The 18069-nt window shown below is 35.5% G+C and overlaps 1 protein-coding gene across 1 annotated transcript in view; it reads left to right on the top strand.

The window, feature by feature from the left end:
• Positions 1–18069, top strand: part of MACROD2 (mono-ADP ribosylhydrolase 2) — a 1985747-nt gene that overhangs the window by 456045 nt on the left and 1511633 nt on the right. Inside the window, exon 4 of the mRNA XM_036827001.1 lies at positions 14237–14266. Within this exon, the coding sequence (XP_036682896.1) occupies positions 14237–14266 (30 nt within the window). The remainder of the gene's footprint in view (positions 1–14236; positions 14267–18069) is intronic.

Genomic DNA, 18069 nt, shown 5'->3' on the forward strand with positions numbered 1-18069 from the left:
TTGGGAAGGGATGTGTGATTTAGGCTAGCCACCAGTTGTGACCAGTCTGTAAAAACGATATCTGTTCAATCAAAGTCCCAACAGGAACCTTGGCACAATCAAATTAGGATACTTCGAGGACAGCTTATTTATAAAGGGAATAAGTACAAGGGTTGGAGATAGATATGGTGTAAAAGAACCTCAAGGGATTGTTCAGGAACCAGAGGCTACCAACCACACAGCTGTTACAACTCTAAGCTCAAAGAGGTGAGTAGAGGGAGACATATCAGAACCTAAAAGGAGATAAAGTCATGTTATAAACTAAATGACCTTGATTAGAGTAGTGACCTTTATTCAAAGGACATAGTCAGGTCAAGGTAAGCTTACAGGAAGAGAACCAGGGAAATAAATACCTTCAACTCATTCTCAACTCTCCCACCAGCTACTGCCAGGGCTCCCTATTGACTGAACTCAACCAGAGCCAGAGGATAAGAGGACCCATTGATGTCATTTATATAGTTAAATCACTTGGGGCAGAGAACAGGGGCAACTGTAGAGAGTGGGTCTTGAGGAGTAAGCAGAAATTATCTGGCATAAAATAACCAACATTATTTTTAAACTAAATCATCAAAAGAATCCAGAAGGGGAAAGTGTTATAATATGTGAAATAATGACATCCATTTTCTTTACGGGCTTATAGAATTATTTTTAAATTGACCTAAAACCAAAGACAGAATTAAAATAATAATTTGAAGATGACCTTCTTCTTCACTCTCCTGTGTGCAGAAGTTCTAGTTTCTTCCCAAAACTCTGATGAGGGCATAGCCCAGGACACCTCAGATTGAGGGTAGAGGACTGTAGTTCTCTAAGATGAATATGGTCATGGTCCCCACAAAGCGAAGATTGGTCTGCATGCTTTTAGCATACTCCCACAATTAGTGGAGGTTTTCTGTTAACCTCTATTGTGTCTTCCAGAAGTAGCACTGTAATCAAGGTCATGGGTAGGGAACTGACATCTGAACCTCAGCATATTCCAGGCGCCAATTGTGCGTTCACATAAGTTATCACCCTTACTCCTCTCAGCTAACCTGTACCATGACTATTATCTTACCTGATTAATACAAGAGATTAGATTATCAATTGGAGTTTGAAGAACTTTCTCAAGGACGATGATAGAGTCTGGAATTGGACCACGATCTGTTTGGCTCCCTCCTGGCGTAGACCCACTTGGCTGTGAAATTGTGAAGGAGTCATTATCTGTTACTGTAGCTCTCACTTGTCCCAGAAATATGACTCCCTTTCCCTTCTCTCTTTCCCCTGTCTTACATTCATTCCCTTAGTTATGTTTTTTAACAAATATTTATTCAGCCTCTACTCTGTGCCAGGAACTGTGCATGGTACTGTCGATACCAACAAACACGGCCTTCACCTTTGTGGATTTTAAATCTTGATAATTGTTCTCAGGGTAGCAATCCTATTCATTTCCTTTAACGCCAAGTCCTTTACCTTTGAGGTTCTTTGTCTCAGTCTTCCCATTTATTTACTATGACTGAGAATTATTCTTTTGTCTTACTTGTTTAAAGTGTAACCTAAAATAAACCTTTTGTAAAAACTTATTTGCTGTTTCATTATTGTAGAGAAATAAAGATTCCATAATATTATAAGAAAGATGAAATAAGGAAACTATGTAAAACAGTTTTTCTTTTAAAGATACTGTCTGGTTTTATTAAAAAAAACCGGTCTCCCCAAGAAGTGTATAAATGAGAGTGCATGTTCAGGCTTATGTTTTCATCAGGCTAAAGTGTATCATATTCCCTCAAATAAGTGCATCTTCTATTTTTTAAATTGAGACTTGGTTTGCATTCAAAATTTTCCTTGTGAAAGACAAGTTAAAATTTCTGTTCAAGTGTCTTGTATTATTACAACTACAACTCTAATGTACATTTGAACTCATTCCACCTCCCCCTCCGGCCCCCCATCTATTTAGACATGCTTGTTCACTCTTTGGAAAGCCCCAGATTGGGTGACTTAAGTAATCCCATTTTTGTAACTGAGCCAGTGTTATCATTATCAAAATTACAACTGATTCAGAGCACAGTGTCAAGAAGGATGACTGGTACATAGAAACATGTGCTGATCCTCTCATTTTGCTTGAGTTGCATTGCATTGTGAAGCTGTAGGAACTGCCAGTGCTATAGTTCACCCTTTAATAATTAAATCAGGTGATCTTCAGTAGGATAACATTTGGTAGACCCCATGCGCATTGTGTTCTGTTACCATCTTTGGATGTGATTTCAGAAGAACAAACAACAACAATCATATACACATACATACATATATATGTGTGTGTGTGTGTCTATATATATATATATTTATATATAAATATATTATATATTAATATATAAAAATGAATGAGCTATACGTATATAATATATGTATATTATATATATATATTAATATATATATTTCCAATTTGAATTTGGCATTATTGTATGGTAGGTCCTAGGTTCTTCTCCTAGGCCTGATGCCAGAGAAGTTACCTAACATCTTTGATCCTCTTTAACTTTCCATTTTTGTAAAATGAAGGAGTTGGACAAAATAAGGGGTTTTTTCCCCATGTTGAAGTATTCCAAGAAGTCCCGAGCACCCAGGGTAATAGCTAGTGACACCAGATTGGCAAAACGGGGCAGCTCTAGCTCCTCCCTTGCAGTTCAACCAGAGTAATTCCATTTTGTTTCGTTGTTAATACTCCCAAGTAAGTTTTCCAATTCCTGATGCCTTTTCACCTATTTATCAATAGTAGGACTCATTGTATTCTGTTTTTGGCTTCATGGTGGGTTACAGCTTATACAACCACACAGATCCTGGAATAATCAATAGTTCCTTTGAATTCTGAAGTGTGTGAAATGTGAATTATTCATCATGTGTTTATGCCTGGTTTCTACATGTGAAATAGTTAAGCCTATTCTTTTTTTTTTTTAACATCTTTATTGGAGTATAATTGCTTTACAATGGTGTGTTAGTTTCTGCTGTATAGCAAAGTGAATGAGCTATACGTATACATATATCCCCATATCTCCTTAAGCCTATTCTTAATTTTCTCTCTTTGTAATCTTCAAAGCAGGAAATTATACCATTGCCCAAAACTTCTGTCACTGTTGATTTTGATCAGGAGGTGTAAATCTGGTAAATCATGAACAGAGAGCTGTTGCCAAATTGATGGCTGTATTTGTCTGTGTAGATTGTATTTCCACAGCTGTCAGTTGAGATGGTTGCTCCCTGTTAAAAGTGGTTCTAGAGTCATGCACGTGCTTGGGATTTTAATCTTAACAGATTTTTTTTTAGCCCTTCCTACTTTGAGTTTCAAAGTCTAGGGAATATAATGTGTGCCATTCTGAAGGGTGATATTTTGGGTTTTGTATTTTTTAGGATAACATGTTGTGAATGAAGTGGTGTTTTAAGTAGAGCCCCTGGGGAAGTTTTTTGCCAGCAATCATTTTGACATCCCATGTGCTCTATTGTAATAAGAAAGCAGAAAAAATAAGCTAAACTAGGTGGTCAGTATGCTTTTAAGATGAAAGCAACTATAATTTCCTTTATAATTATGAAAAGCAAACAAAAATCCTGCACAAATAGATTTAATCAATGTTTAAAGACTAGTCTCCCAGGCAGTTGCTTGTTTGACAGATAGTCTTGGGTGAAAGTAGAAATGGAGTGGGAAAATAAATAATTACTAAGTACAGATAATAGGAATTACTGGGCAAGTGGAATAAAAAATTGTTCCAAACACTGATCAGGCCAGTTTGACTCACAGAGGACATGGGTTACCTCTCCCAGCTCTGGACTATTTCACAGACTGAATTATTTCCGACTCAGAAACCGCAGGAGCTATTAGCCATGCTAAAGTACAATGCTGGCACATGTTAGGTTAGTAGTTTCGTTTTTCAAGATTATTGAATCGAATTTCATTACATCAAAAGCTGTCAAATATAAGAGAAGTCCTCTGATCCAGCGATCCCCACTATATAGCATGTGCGCTGCCATTTTAATTCTTCCTTTCCCCGTCTGACCGTGACCAACATTAACTGATCATGGTTCTCTTTTCCACTGAGCCTAGATTTAGCCTCAGAATCCTTCTCAAATCAGAGGTACAGACAGTCTCTTGTAATTAATGAATCTGAATTGTTTGAAACCTGTTTGACATTCCCGATTGCTTCTAAATTTCCTGATGGAAGAAGATAAGTAAGATAGTTGACTATGACTTGCCAAAATCATCTGCTATTTAGTAACTGAAGCAGAATTAAAATGAGGTTACCTGGCTCTCAGTTCAGTATTCTTTGTATTACCCTATATAGACAGGAAAGGATTTTGAGATCTTCGGAGGAAAAGTGCTTTAGGTAATAATGTTATGGTCTCTATTCCATCTAGGAACTTCTACTGTTATAAGATTACTTATATACTAATTGTATTTTCATCATTTGATCCACAATTTAATTATAGTTATATTCTTTAAAAGACACACACACACACACACACACGTAGAAGAGAGTCACTTAAGAAATTTTTTTTTCAGGAAGAAAGTAAGGTAATATTCCATTTGTATCTTGAGAAAAACATAAAATAATGACACTACTGTCAAACACCACAATTATTTTTCATTTGAACTAATTATCCCATGAAAAAGAATCCTACTTGTATCTAATTTTTTTTTTGGTTTTGAAAATTTTATAATGAATATTTATACCTATGTATAATTTGATAATTTTAATTTAAAAATTCAAAACTGAGTTTAATTAGAAAAAAACAATTTCTCTAAACATCAAAAAACAATCATTTGCTTAGGGTATGATAAGTAAATTCTTCAAATTTGCCACTTTGAAATTAGATTTTGGTAACCCTTACCCCCATTTTATATTCCGTGTTGTTTTTGCTTTTTAAACAGTGAAAATATTCATTTCATTGAGTTCTCATTTTGGGGAGGAAAAAGTGCAATACACAAATTCATTAATTTGTAACAGCTCATTTTAGGTTCTCATTGAATCAGTCTTTGAGACAATTACTGAAGCTTGCTTTTTTCCTCCACCTCCTCTGGTAATAGAAGGGACATTTTCCTTAGAAAAATGTGAAAGAAAATAGTGTTGATTGAGATTCATTCAAGATGGCAGAGTAGAAAGACGTGTGCTCACTCCCTCTTGCGAGAGCACCGGAATCACAACTAACTGCTGAACAATCATCGACAGGAAGACACTGGAACTCACCAAAAAAGATACCCCAATTCCAAAGACAAAGGAGAAGCCACAATGAGATGGTATGAGGGGCGCAATCAGAATAAAATCAAATCCCATAACTGCTGGGTGGGTGACTCACAAACTGGAGAACACTTATACCACAGAAGTCCACCCACTGGAGTGAAGGTTCTGAGCCCCACATCAGGCTTCCCAACCTGGGGGTCTGGCAATGGGAGGAGGAATTCCTAGAGAATCAGACTTCGAAGGCTAGCGGGATTGGATTGCAGGACTTCAACAGTACAGGGGGAAACAATGACTCCACTCTTGGAGGGCACACACAAAGTAGTGTGCATATTGGGACCCAGGGGAAGGAGCAGTGACCCCATAGAAGACTGAACCAGACCTACCTGCTAGTGTTGGAGGGTCTCCTGCAGAAGCGGCGGGTGGCTGTACTCACCGTGAGGACAAGGACACTGGCAGCAGAAGTTCTGGGAAGTACTCCTTGGCATGAGCCCTCCCAGAGTCCACCATTAGCCCCACCAAAGAGCCGGGTAGGCTCCAGTGTTGGGTCGCCTCAGGACAAACAACCAGCATGGCGGGAAGGCAGCCCCACCCATCAGCAGACAAGCGGATTAAAGTTTTACTGAGCTCTGCCCACCAGAGCAACCCCCAGCTCTACCCACCACCCGTCCCTCCCATCAGGAAACTTGCACAAGCCTCTTAGATAGCCTCATCCACCAGAGTCAGACAGCAGAAGCAAGAAGAACTACAATCCTGCAGCCTGTGGGAAAAAAACCACATTCACAGAAAGAGAGACAAGACGAAAAGGCAGAGGGCTATGTACCAGATGAAGGAACAAGATAAAACCCCAGAAAAACTACTAAATGAAGTGGAGATAGGCAACCTTCCAGAAAAAGAATTCAGAATAATGATAGTGAAGATGATCCAGGACCTCGGAAAAAGAATGGAGGCAAAGATCGAGAAGATGCAAGAAATGTTTAACAAAGACCTAGAAGAATTAAAGAACAAACAACTAGAAGAATTAAAGAACAAACAAACAGAGATGAACAATACAATAACTGAAATGAAAAATACACTAGAAGGAATCAATAGCAGAATACCCAAGGCAGAACAAAGGATAAGTGACCTGGAAGACAGAATGGTGGAATTCACTGCCGTGGAACAGAATAAAGAAAAAAGAATGGAAAGAAATGAAGACAGCCTAGGATACCTCTGGGACAACATTAAACGCAACAACATTCACATTATAGGGGTCCCAGAAGGAGGAGAGAAAGAAAGGACCCGAGAAAATAATTGAAGAGATTATAGTTGAAAACTTCCCTAACATGGAAAAGGAAATAGCCACCCAAGTCTGGAAGCACAGAGTCCCAGTCAGGATAAACCCAGGGAGAAACACGCCGAGACACATAGTAATCAAATTGGCAAAAATTAAAGACAAAAATTATTGAAAGCAACAAGGGAAAAATGACAAATAACATACAAGGGAACTCCCATAAGGTTAACAGCTGATTTCTCAACAGAAACTCTACAAGCCAGAAGGTAGTGGCATGATATACTTAAAGAGAGGAAAGGGAAGAAAGTAAAACCAAGATTACACTACCCAGCAAGGATCTCATTCAGATTCGATGGAGAAATCAAAAGCTTTACAGATAAGCAAAAGCTAAGAGAATTCTGCACCACTAAACCAGCTCTACAACAAATGCTAAAGGAACTTCTCTAAGTGGGAAACACAAAAGAAGAAAAGGGCCTACAAAAACAAACCCAAAACAATTAAGAAAATGGTCATAGGAATATACAAATTGATAATTACCTGAAACATGAATGGATTAAATGCTCCAACCAAAAGACACAGGTTCGCTGAATGGATGCAAAAACAAGACCCATATATATGCTGTCTACAAGAGACCCACTTCAGACCTAAGGACACATACAGACTGAAAGTAAGGAGATGGAAAAAGATATTCCATGCAAATGGAAATAAAAAGAAAGCTGGAGTAGCAATACTCATATCAGATAAAATGGACTTTAAAATAAAGAATGTTACAAGAGACAGGGAAGGACACTACATAATGATCAAAGGATCAATTCAAGAAGAAGAGATAACAATTATAAATATATATGCACCCAACATAGGAGCACCTCAATACATAAGTCAACTGCTAACAGCTATAAAAGAGGAAATCAACATTAACACAATAATAGTAGGGGACTTTAACACCTCACTTACAGCAATGGACAGGTCATCCAAACAGAAAATTAATAAGGAAACCCAAGCTTTAAATGATACAACAGACAATAGCTTTAATTGGTATTTATAGGACATTCCATCCAAAAACAACAGAATACACTTTCTTCTCAAGTGCACATTCTCCAGGATAGGTCACATCTTGGGTCACAAATAAAGCCTCAGTAAATTTAAGAAAATTGAAATCATATCAAGCATCTTTTCTGACCACAATGCTATGAGATTAGAAATCAATTACAGGGAAAAAAACATAAAAAACACAAACACATGGAGGCTAAACAATACATTACTAAATAACCAAGAGATCACTGAAGAAATCAAAGAGGAAATCAAAAACTACCTGGAGAAAAATGACAATGAAAACACAACGATCCAAAACCTTTGGGATGCAGCAAAAGCAGTTCTAAGAGGGAAGTTTATAGCAATACAAACCTACCTCAAGAAACAAGAAAAATCTCAAGTACACAATCTAACCTTACACCTAAAGGGACTAGAGAAAGAAGAACAAACAAAACCCAAAGTTAGTAGAAGGAAAGAAATCGTAAAGATCACAGCAGAAATAAATGAAATAGAAACAAAGAAAACAATAGCAAAGATCAATAAAACTAAAAGCTGGCTCTTTGAGAAGATAAACAAAATTGATAAACCATTAGCCAGACTCATCAAGAAAAAGAGGGAGAGGACTCAAATCAATAAAATTAGAAATGAAAAAGGAGAAGTTACAACAGACACCGCAGAAATACAAAGCATCCTAAGAGACTAAAAGCAACTCTATGCCAATAAAATGGACAACTGGAAGAAATGGACAAATTCTTAGAAAGGTATAAACTTCCAAGACTGAACCAGGAAGAAATAGAAAATATGAACAGACCAATCACAAGTAATGAAATTGAAACTGTGATTAAAAAGCTTCCAACAAACAGAAGTCCAGGACCAGATGGCTTCACAGGTGAATTCTATCAAACACTTAGAGAAGAGCTAACACCCTTCCTTCTCAAACTCTTCCCAAAAATTGCAGAGAAAGGAACACTCCCAAAATCATTCTATGAGGCCACCATCACCCTGATACCAAAACCAGACAAAGATACTACAAAAAAATAAAATTACAAACCAATATCACTGATGAATATAGATGCAAAAATCCTCAACAAAATACCAGCAAACACATTAAAAAGATCATACACCATGATCAAGTGGGATTTATCCCACAGATGCAAGGATTCTTCAGTATACGTAAATCAATCAATGTGATACATCATGTTAACAAATTGAAGAAGAAAAACCATATGATCATCTCAATAGATGCAGAAAAAGCTTTTGACAAAATTCTACACCCATTTATGATAAAAACTCTCCAGAAAGTGGGCATAGAGGGAACTGACCTTAACATAATAAAGGCCATATAGACAAACCCACAGCAAACCTCATTCTCAATGGTGAAAAACTGAAAGCATTTCCTCTAAGATCAGGAATGATACAAGGATGTCCACTCTCACCACTATTATTCAGCATAATTTTGGAATGCCTAACCACGGCAATCAGAGGAGAAAAAGAAATAAAAGCAATCCAAATTGGAAAAGGAGAAGTAAAACTGTCACTGTTTGCAGATGACATGATACTCTACATAGAGAATCCTAAAGATGCCACCAGAAAACTACTAGAGCTAATCAATGAATTTGGTAAAGTTGCAGGCTATAAAATTAATACACAGAAATCTCTTGTATTCCTATACACTAATGATGAAAAATCTGAAAGAGAAATTAAGGAAACACTCTCATTTACCACTGCAACAAAAAGAATAAAATACCTAGAAATAAACCTACCTAGGGAGACAAAAGAACTGTATGCAGAAAACTAGAAGACACTGATGAAAGAAATTAAAGATGATACAAACAGATGCAGAGATATACCATGTTCTCATATGGAAAGAAACAATATTGTGAAAATGACTATACTACCCAAAGCAATCTATAGACTCAGTGCAATCCCTATCAAATTACCAATGGCATTTTTTATAGAACTAGAACAAAAAAATCTTAAAATTTATATGGAGACACAAAAGACCCCGAATAGCCAAAACAATCTTGAGGGGAAAAAACGGAGCTGGAGGAATCAGACTCCCTGAGTTCAGACTATACTACAAAGCTACAATAATGAAGACAGTATGGTACTGGCACAAAAACAGAAATATAGCTCAATGGAACAGGATATAGAAAGCCCAGAGATAAACCCATGCACCTATGGTCAACTAATCTTTGACAAATAAGGCAAGGTTATACAATGGAGAAAAGACAGTCTCTTCAGTAAGTGGTGCTGGGAAAACTGGACAGCTACATGTAAAAGAATGAGATTAGAACACTCCCTAACATCATACAGAAAAATAAACTCAAAATGGATTAGAGACCTAAATGTAAGGCTGCACACTATAAAACTCTTAGAGGAAAGCATAGGGAGAGCACTCTTTGACATAAATCACAGCAAGATCTTTTTTGATCCACCTCCTAGAGTAATGGAAATAAAAACAAAAATAAACAAATGGGACCTAATGAAACTTAAAAGCTTTTGCAAAGCAACAGAGACTACAAACAAGAGAAAAAGACAACCCTCAGAATGGGAAAAATATTTGCAAACGAATCAATGGACAAAGGATTAATCTCCAAAATTTATAAACAGCTCATGCAGCTCAATATTAAAAAAACAAACAACCCAATTGAAAAATGTGCAGAAGATCTAAATAGACATTTCTCCAAAGAAGATATACAGATGGCTAAGAAGCACATGAAAAGCTGTTCAACATCACTAATTATTAGAGAAATACAAATCAAAACTACAGTGAGGTATCACCTCACACCAGTTAGAATGGGCATCATCAGAAAATCTACAAACAACAAATGCTGGAGAGGGTGTGGAGAAAAGGGAACCCTCTTGCACTGTTGGTGGGAATGTAAATTGATACAGCCACTATGGAGAACAGTATGGAGGTTCTTTAAAAAACTAAAAATAGAATTTCCATATGACCCAGCAATCCCACTACTGAGCATATACCCAGAGAAAACCATAATTCAAAAAGACACATGCACCCCAATGTTCATTGCAGCACTATTTACAATAGCTAGGTTATGGAAGCAACCTAAATGCCCATCGACAGACGAATGGATAAAGAAGAAGTGGTACATATATACAATGGAATATTAGCCATAAAAAGGAGTGAAATTGAGTCATTTGTAGAGATGTGGATGGATCTAGAGACTGTCATACAGAGAGAAGTAAGTCAGAAAGAGAAAAACATTTTTCGTATATTAACGCATATATGTGGAAACTAGAAAAATGCTACAGATGAACTGGTTTGCAGGGCCAAAATAGAGACACAGATGTAGAGAACAAACGTATGGACACCAAGGGAGGAAAGTGGCGGGGGCAGGTGGGTGGTGTGATGAACTGGGAGATTGGGATTGACATATATACACTAATATTTATGAAGTGGATAACTAATAAGAACCTGCTGTATAAAAAAAAAATAAGAGTAGCAATTAGCCATTGCTACTATGAAAAATAATGTATGTATATGGCACTATCTATGAAGTAGTCCTGACAGGGAGTGGAAAAGTGAGCCTAAATCTAATAAACAATAAAAAATAAAAAAAAATAAAGGAAAATAGTGTTGATTAGTAAGCATGCTCAGAGAAGAGATTTTTAAATCTCAATTTAGAAGCAGTAGCATCATGCTTATCAACTTTAAGTTTTCTTTGTTCCTTTCTCCTTTACCTTCCCTGTGAAACTCTAGGAATAACAAGAGGCATATCCAAAATTCCCTCTAGCAGGGGACCTAGAGAGGGACGTAACTATATAAACATACTTCATACAATTTTAATCACTATTTCCAAATAAACTTTTAAGAATTTCTTTAACAGACCTTGATCTTACAGGAAGAAAAGGACCAAAGTTTGCTCTTTCCACACACTTCAGTAAACAAAAAACCTCTTCTACGTCAATAAAGAAATGGGATTAATCCTGCCAATTATCTCACTATTGTAAAACATGTATTGAGAACTTATTAAATGCAGGCCAAATTATTAAACTCAGACTTTATCTTTAAGGGCTTCCTCTGTAATTAGGATATACCTCGATTTATTAGAAATAATTAAGTAAAAATTAAATGACTACTAATTTTAGAAACACAAAAGTCATTTTCACTTTTGTAAAATGGAAGAAATAATATTAACCCACCTGACCAATAAATGTTGACAATGAGTTATATTATGCATAAGGTGCTTTGTGAAGGTAGAGTAATATTAGAAATCATAATATAGTTTCACTTTTATTTGCCAATATTTTTGTCACTTTTACTGAAGAAAATTGTCTTGATATTTTTCCTAATAATGTAAACATTTTTTTTTTAATTTTTAGAGAACAGAGATTGATAAAATAGACTTAAATTTGATGGGTTCTTTAGAAAAATCATTATTAGGATTACAGTTATTAGAATTGCTTTGAATACACTTAAACAGCTTAGATTAAGATTCTATTACATGACTGGTAATGCACATGAAATTATCTTGAAAGTGATTGTGCCCTATGTAAGTGCCACAGTTTTATAAAATACTTCTATGTAGATGTTAAAATGTGGCCAGACATGCTCACCTAGACGTGGGCACACATCTGACATAAACTGACTTGATGGTTCTCCGGGACTGGAGTTCCAGTTCCTACACCTGCTCCCACACATCCACCCACCTCTATTGGACGAGGGCCTGGTTAAACAGATGGGTCTTGGGCTGTGCTCTCAAAAGAGGCAGCCTCCACCTTTATTAAGCAAAGCATTGGGTGAAAATAGGTTATATTGTGTTACTGTGATTCTGGGCATGATAATTTGAGTGTAAAGCTACTATTCATTGCTGTTGTTGTTTGTTGTTGGAAATAAATTTTTCTTTATGAATGAATATGTATAAATTGGAGGACAACAGATGGAGTTTCTGGGATCTGAGAAACCTATAGACAGGGAAGGAGTTCTCAGTCAAATATAAAAATAAAAAATCGGCAGGAGTGTGAAATGCCATGCAGTTTTATAAATGCATGTAGCTAAGATTTTTAAGAAAATGTTTGGGTTTGCCAAGAGACATCATGAAATTTCTCCCATCCACTAAAGGGTATGGAACCAAGATAGAATTCATAACATCTTTCCTCATGCCCTGTCAGCAAGTTAACACTTCAACAGTTACAAAGTTTGATTTGGGGCAGGGCATTAAGTCCTGGATACGATCTATGTAAATACTACACATTTTCACTGTGAAGTCAGAAGGATTTGGGGGACCTGAGGTGACAGGGTGGCAGATGACTTTATAATATCTGAAGTGGGACTTCCCTGGTGGTCTAGTGGTTAACACTCTGCGCGCTTCCACTGCAGGAGGCACAGGTTTGATCCATGGTCAGGAAACTAAAACCCCACATGCCACGTGGCGCGGCCCAAAAAAAGAAAAAAAAAAAAGTTAAAAAAGTAAATAAAATGTAATATCTGAAGTGAATTTTGTTTATGGTTGACTAATGGCGTTGCTACGCAGTCCATATTTGTGATGAAAGCACTGAGGGGAAGGCGTGAGCAGCAATTAGATGGCCCTGTACTTGGAAGATCATATGAGACAAGATTTGATGCTCTAAGATTGACATATTGAGAAAACCTTCAAAGGCGTTTGTTCTCCACACATTTTCATGATGTTCTCTTTAGTGTTTCAATAATTAGCAAACCATCACATATGAATATTGGCATTTATTCTTAAAATGCTCCATTATTTATTGATAGAATCATTAACACTCTGATATTTGCTTCTCTTATTATGGCAGTGCGTGGTTTGTGGACATCACAGGAAAATTCAAGTTAAAGATTCCTATTCCTCTTTCTTAAATGATTTCTTTAATCTTTTGGTAGCTCAGGTTTCTCCACAAAGAAAGGGACTTTGATTACCACATACTTTTTTTATGTTGCTGCAGGACTTCTGTTTTCTGGCTTTTGTAGAGACTAGATAAACACAGGCGTAAAGTTGCTTAATACTTCAGCAGAAAACTGCAGTGGAACCTTCTGGAAATCTGACCTCTTAAAAAAAAATCTAAATGGAATGGTCTTATATTTTGCATATTATTTGACTTCATAATTGTATGTGCTAGGTTAATGGATAAATGGATAAGAAATGACACATCATTGTTTTACAAAAATATTTAAAATTTATTTCTTTCCCTCAAACAAAAAATTAATGTAAAAACGAATAAATCTGTCACTATTTGAGTTTGTTCTTATTGCAGAGTGTCTTGAGATAGCTTTATTTGATGGTGTTTAATTTAATTAAAATTATCATTATACTTTCTTGTTACATTGTCCTTTGAAATTGTTGAAATTGCCTAAATAACATTGTTCTATCTCTAGTTGATAAAATGGAGAAACCAAAAGATTAATTTAGATACAGAATGGAAAAAAAAGGATCACATATGTACTTCATTTTATTGGAAGGAAGCGTATTGTAAAAATATTCATTTGAAGAGAAAAAAGAGAAAAATAGTGAAATATTTCAATTTTCATACCATAATAAAACAGTAATAAAGTCTGTCTTTATATGAAAGTACATATCGTGATATATATATATATGTGTGTGTGTGTGTGTGTGTGTGTGTATGTATGTATAGCATGATCATTACCAACTTTTCTTGAACTGCTCTGGCATATTATATTTTTATATATTATTTAATGTGTTTTATTTTGTTTTCTTTCAAACAGCAAATGCCAGTCTTCTTGGAGGTGGAGGTGGTAAGTCCTCAACATCACTTAAAATATATTTTATTACTACACCAACCATAAGATGTTTAGTAAGTTCTGTGATACTTTAAAGAAAATTAATTTTGCTGTAGTCATCAATCATGCAAATTATAATCTTAGAAAATTTATAATAGAAATACCTTGGGTTTGCCTAAATGTTATTTTAACTGACTTCAAAATATGCAGAATACTGTTGTTGTTCTCATCAAGCTTTATATTTCTATCTTTGGCATAAACTATAGCAACAAAAAGCTATTGAGATGAACACACATATGGTAGATGATAGTCACTGTTTAAAAAAATTTATTTTATTGAAGTATAGTTGATTTGCAATGTTGTGTTAATTTCTGCGTGCAGCAAAGTGATTCAGTTATACATGTATATAAATATATATACATTCTTTTTCATATTCCTTTCCATTATAGATTATCACAGGATATCAAATATAGTTCCCTGTGCTACATAGTAGGACCTTGTTGTTTATCAATTCTATATATACTAGTTTGCATCTGCTAAGCCCAAACTCGCAATCCATCCCTCCCTCACACCCCCTCCACCTTGGCAACCACAAGGCTGTTCTCTATATCTTTGAGTGTGTTTCTGTTTTATAGATAAGTTTATTTGTGTCATATTTTAGATTCCACATATAAGGGATATCATATGGTATTTGTCTTCCTCTTTCTGACTTACTTCACTTAGTATGCTTATCCCTGGGTCCATCCATGTTGCTGTGAATGGCATTTCATTCTTTTTTATGGCTGAGTAATATTCCATTGTGTATATATACCACATCTTCTTTATCCATTCATCTGTTGATGGACATTTAGGTTGTATCCATGTCTTGGCTATTGTGAATAGTGCTGCTATGAACATAGGGGTGCATGTATCTTTTTGAATTATAGTTTTGTCCAGATATATGCCCAGGAGTTGAATTGCTGGATCATATGGCAACTCTATTTTTAGTTTTTTGAGGAACCTCCATACTGTTTTCAATAGTGGCTGCATGGTAGAGTCACTTTTAATATGAATTTTAGAACAATACATCTGGAGACTTGTGGTTTTTATCTTCTTTTTTTTTCATAATAATGACTAAAAACATTATGACTTTGTAGCCTGAGAGCTTACCATATCAGTGACTTACTGTGAAAAATAAAAAAGAAATTGGTTAATGGCATTTTGCTTTTTCTTTCTTCCTTTTCAGAGGAGAGAGAGAAAGAGATCAAAGTGAGATGAGGAAGAGAGAGATTTTTGTACTAGGAATTCTTTTTTGATTCTAAAATCTTGGAACTATTTATTATTTTTATTTCTAGGTTGAAAGATGAAAGCTTTCCTAGCCCCAGTCTATACTACATGGTAGGGGAGAAAAAAAGTATACAGTAGAATGGGGTCCTTTTCATTTAGGACCCAGATGGATATAAATAGGTTTGTTTTCTCTCTCCCTCTTCCTCTTGCTCCCTCTTTTCATGTATGTGGTTGAAATAGATATGATTATACAGAGCTTTAGGTTTTCAACAAACAAGTTAAAACTTGTTTACTTGATCCCCAACTTTTAAGAAATGTTATCCTTTATAAATCATCATCAGGAGGTTTCAGCATAAATTTTATTTGAAAATTAAAATTTTAACCATTGTTCCCATATAAGAATCAATAGATTTTTAAAAACAGAATGTTGGAAATAGAAATGATAGAAAATAGTTTAAACTAGAAAGTGCTCTTCATATTACCACATGTCAATGCACATTCTATAGCAGAGTATTTTTCTTCTTCCCCAAATTACTTTAGAAAATATAAATATACAGGGTTTCTCATTGTTCTTCTTCTTCTTCTTCTTCTTTTTTGGTATTCTTTGGGAACTAGAAGAGAAATTTTCCTTAGGAATGTACTGGATTCCCAATAAATTTTTATCTCTAGATTTCTTATAATATGTGAAGGAAACATTAAAAAAGGCATTCATAGTGATGATTTTCTTACATGACATATTAGTATTTTAACAAATTTGACTAGTACTGTTAAATAGGATAAAAAAAGTTAAAATTGAGTCTACATGTACAAATCTATCAATTTAAAACAACAGACAAATTAGCTAGAGAGTTAATTTATGGTTCTTGGCTATTTAAAAAAAAACTGAATTGACTAATTATATAAGTTAAAATCACTTTAGCTGCCCATAACAGAAAACCCCCAAATAAAAGTGACTTAAAGGAGATAGAAAAATGTTTCTGTCCCCTGTGAAAGTAGCTTAGATGTAGACTAGAGTGGCTGTGTAGTAATTCCATCCTGTCATCAAGTGCTCAAGCTCTGGCTTTTCTGCTCTTCCTTCCTACTGTGTGGAACTCAAGGTCCACAGAGGCTGCTGGACTCTAGGCATCAAAAATATGGGTGTCAGGAGGAGTAAGAAAGGCAAAAAATCAAAAAGGTGGCCCCTAAAAGACAAGCCAGTTTTCCTTAAGCAGCTTTATCTGATGTCTCATATCCTTGAATTGATCAAATGTTAATTCATGGATAATATAGTTTTATGCCAGGAAGAAATGTGCTCATCAAAAAAAAGCAGTGTTCTGTTTTCTAAGGAAGAAGGGGAGGGTGGAGGTTTGGCAGGCAATGAGCAGTCCCTGCCATTGTGGGAAGGTAGGCTGCTGTTCAGGTACCCTTGTCAAGCTGCTTTGTTTCAATATATGTATACATGGTTGGTGTGTATAGAATTAACTCTAGTGAGTTGGCCTGTATTTCCTTGTGGTTCCTTCAACCTCTGTGGGAAGATACAGTGTACATTTTTAGCAACGGCAAGACGTTCAGGAATGGGCAAACTCAATGTTCTGTTTACCTGAAGTATATACTTGACTGTCCTCCAGGTGGTTGATTTTGCTAAATGCAGTTATTTGCCATAATTTCTCATTTCTGAATTCTAAAATTAGCAACTCAATATCATCATAAAGATAAATTATAAGTATTTAAGATGGCTGTAATTTCTTTCATTAAAGTAGGTCATTGACAGGTTTAATTCATTTATGCACTTCTGGAGATGTCAAGATTGCTCTAAAATACATGTCTGATTTTTGGAAAGCTGCATTTAAAAATTAAACTTAAGGAATACTTTTAGCCTTCTCTGAACTGATTTTTGGCCTTTTGATTCTATGACAAATCTTATTAATCCTGTCAGTGATATTTGTACAGCAACAGCTAATAATCATCCAATAAGGAGCCTTGAACTGATACAGTCCTCGTGGATTTGATCAATGATTCCTTTTATTGACTTGAATTAATATCCCTTCAGAAACCTCTAAAGGAAATAATTCTTTGATTGACTAAACAATTTGATCAAGAAAATTTGGGACCACATAAAAAAAATAATAATAGTACCTTAAATACCATTTCTTCAGGTTCTCAGGAGGGCTTCCCCCCAGTTCTGTATAAGTAGCACTTGAAATTTAGGCAAAAATCAGTCTATACAAAATTTTATTATCTATAATCTTAGCGTTTTGCTCTTTTTTTTTTTTTTGGAGTGCTTATGATCAAGACAAGAGATCTCCTAAGAGGAGATTTTTAAAAGGTCACAATCACCCACTCAGTTTTAATTTTAAAGTGAGAGAATCATTTCACATAGGCATGGATTTTCATCTTTGGGCCAGAGGTCACTCTCTTTAGGAACTAAGTGTCACTTAGTGTCATTGTAGTGAGTATAAGTGATAGGGCTTCAACTACCTAGTCATATCAGTTAAAATACTTGGTAAAATGGATCATCTATGTATATATATCCCAGATATGTTAAGGGCAAATAAATATACTAATATTTAAGT

The sequence above is a fragment of the Balaenoptera musculus genome, chromosome 15, assembly GCF_009873245.2.
Source record: "Balaenoptera musculus isolate JJ_BM4_2016_0621 chromosome 15, mBalMus1.pri.v3, whole genome shotgun sequence".
Taxonomy (NCBI): Eukaryota; Metazoa; Chordata; class Mammalia; order Artiodactyla; family Balaenopteridae; genus Balaenoptera; species Balaenoptera musculus.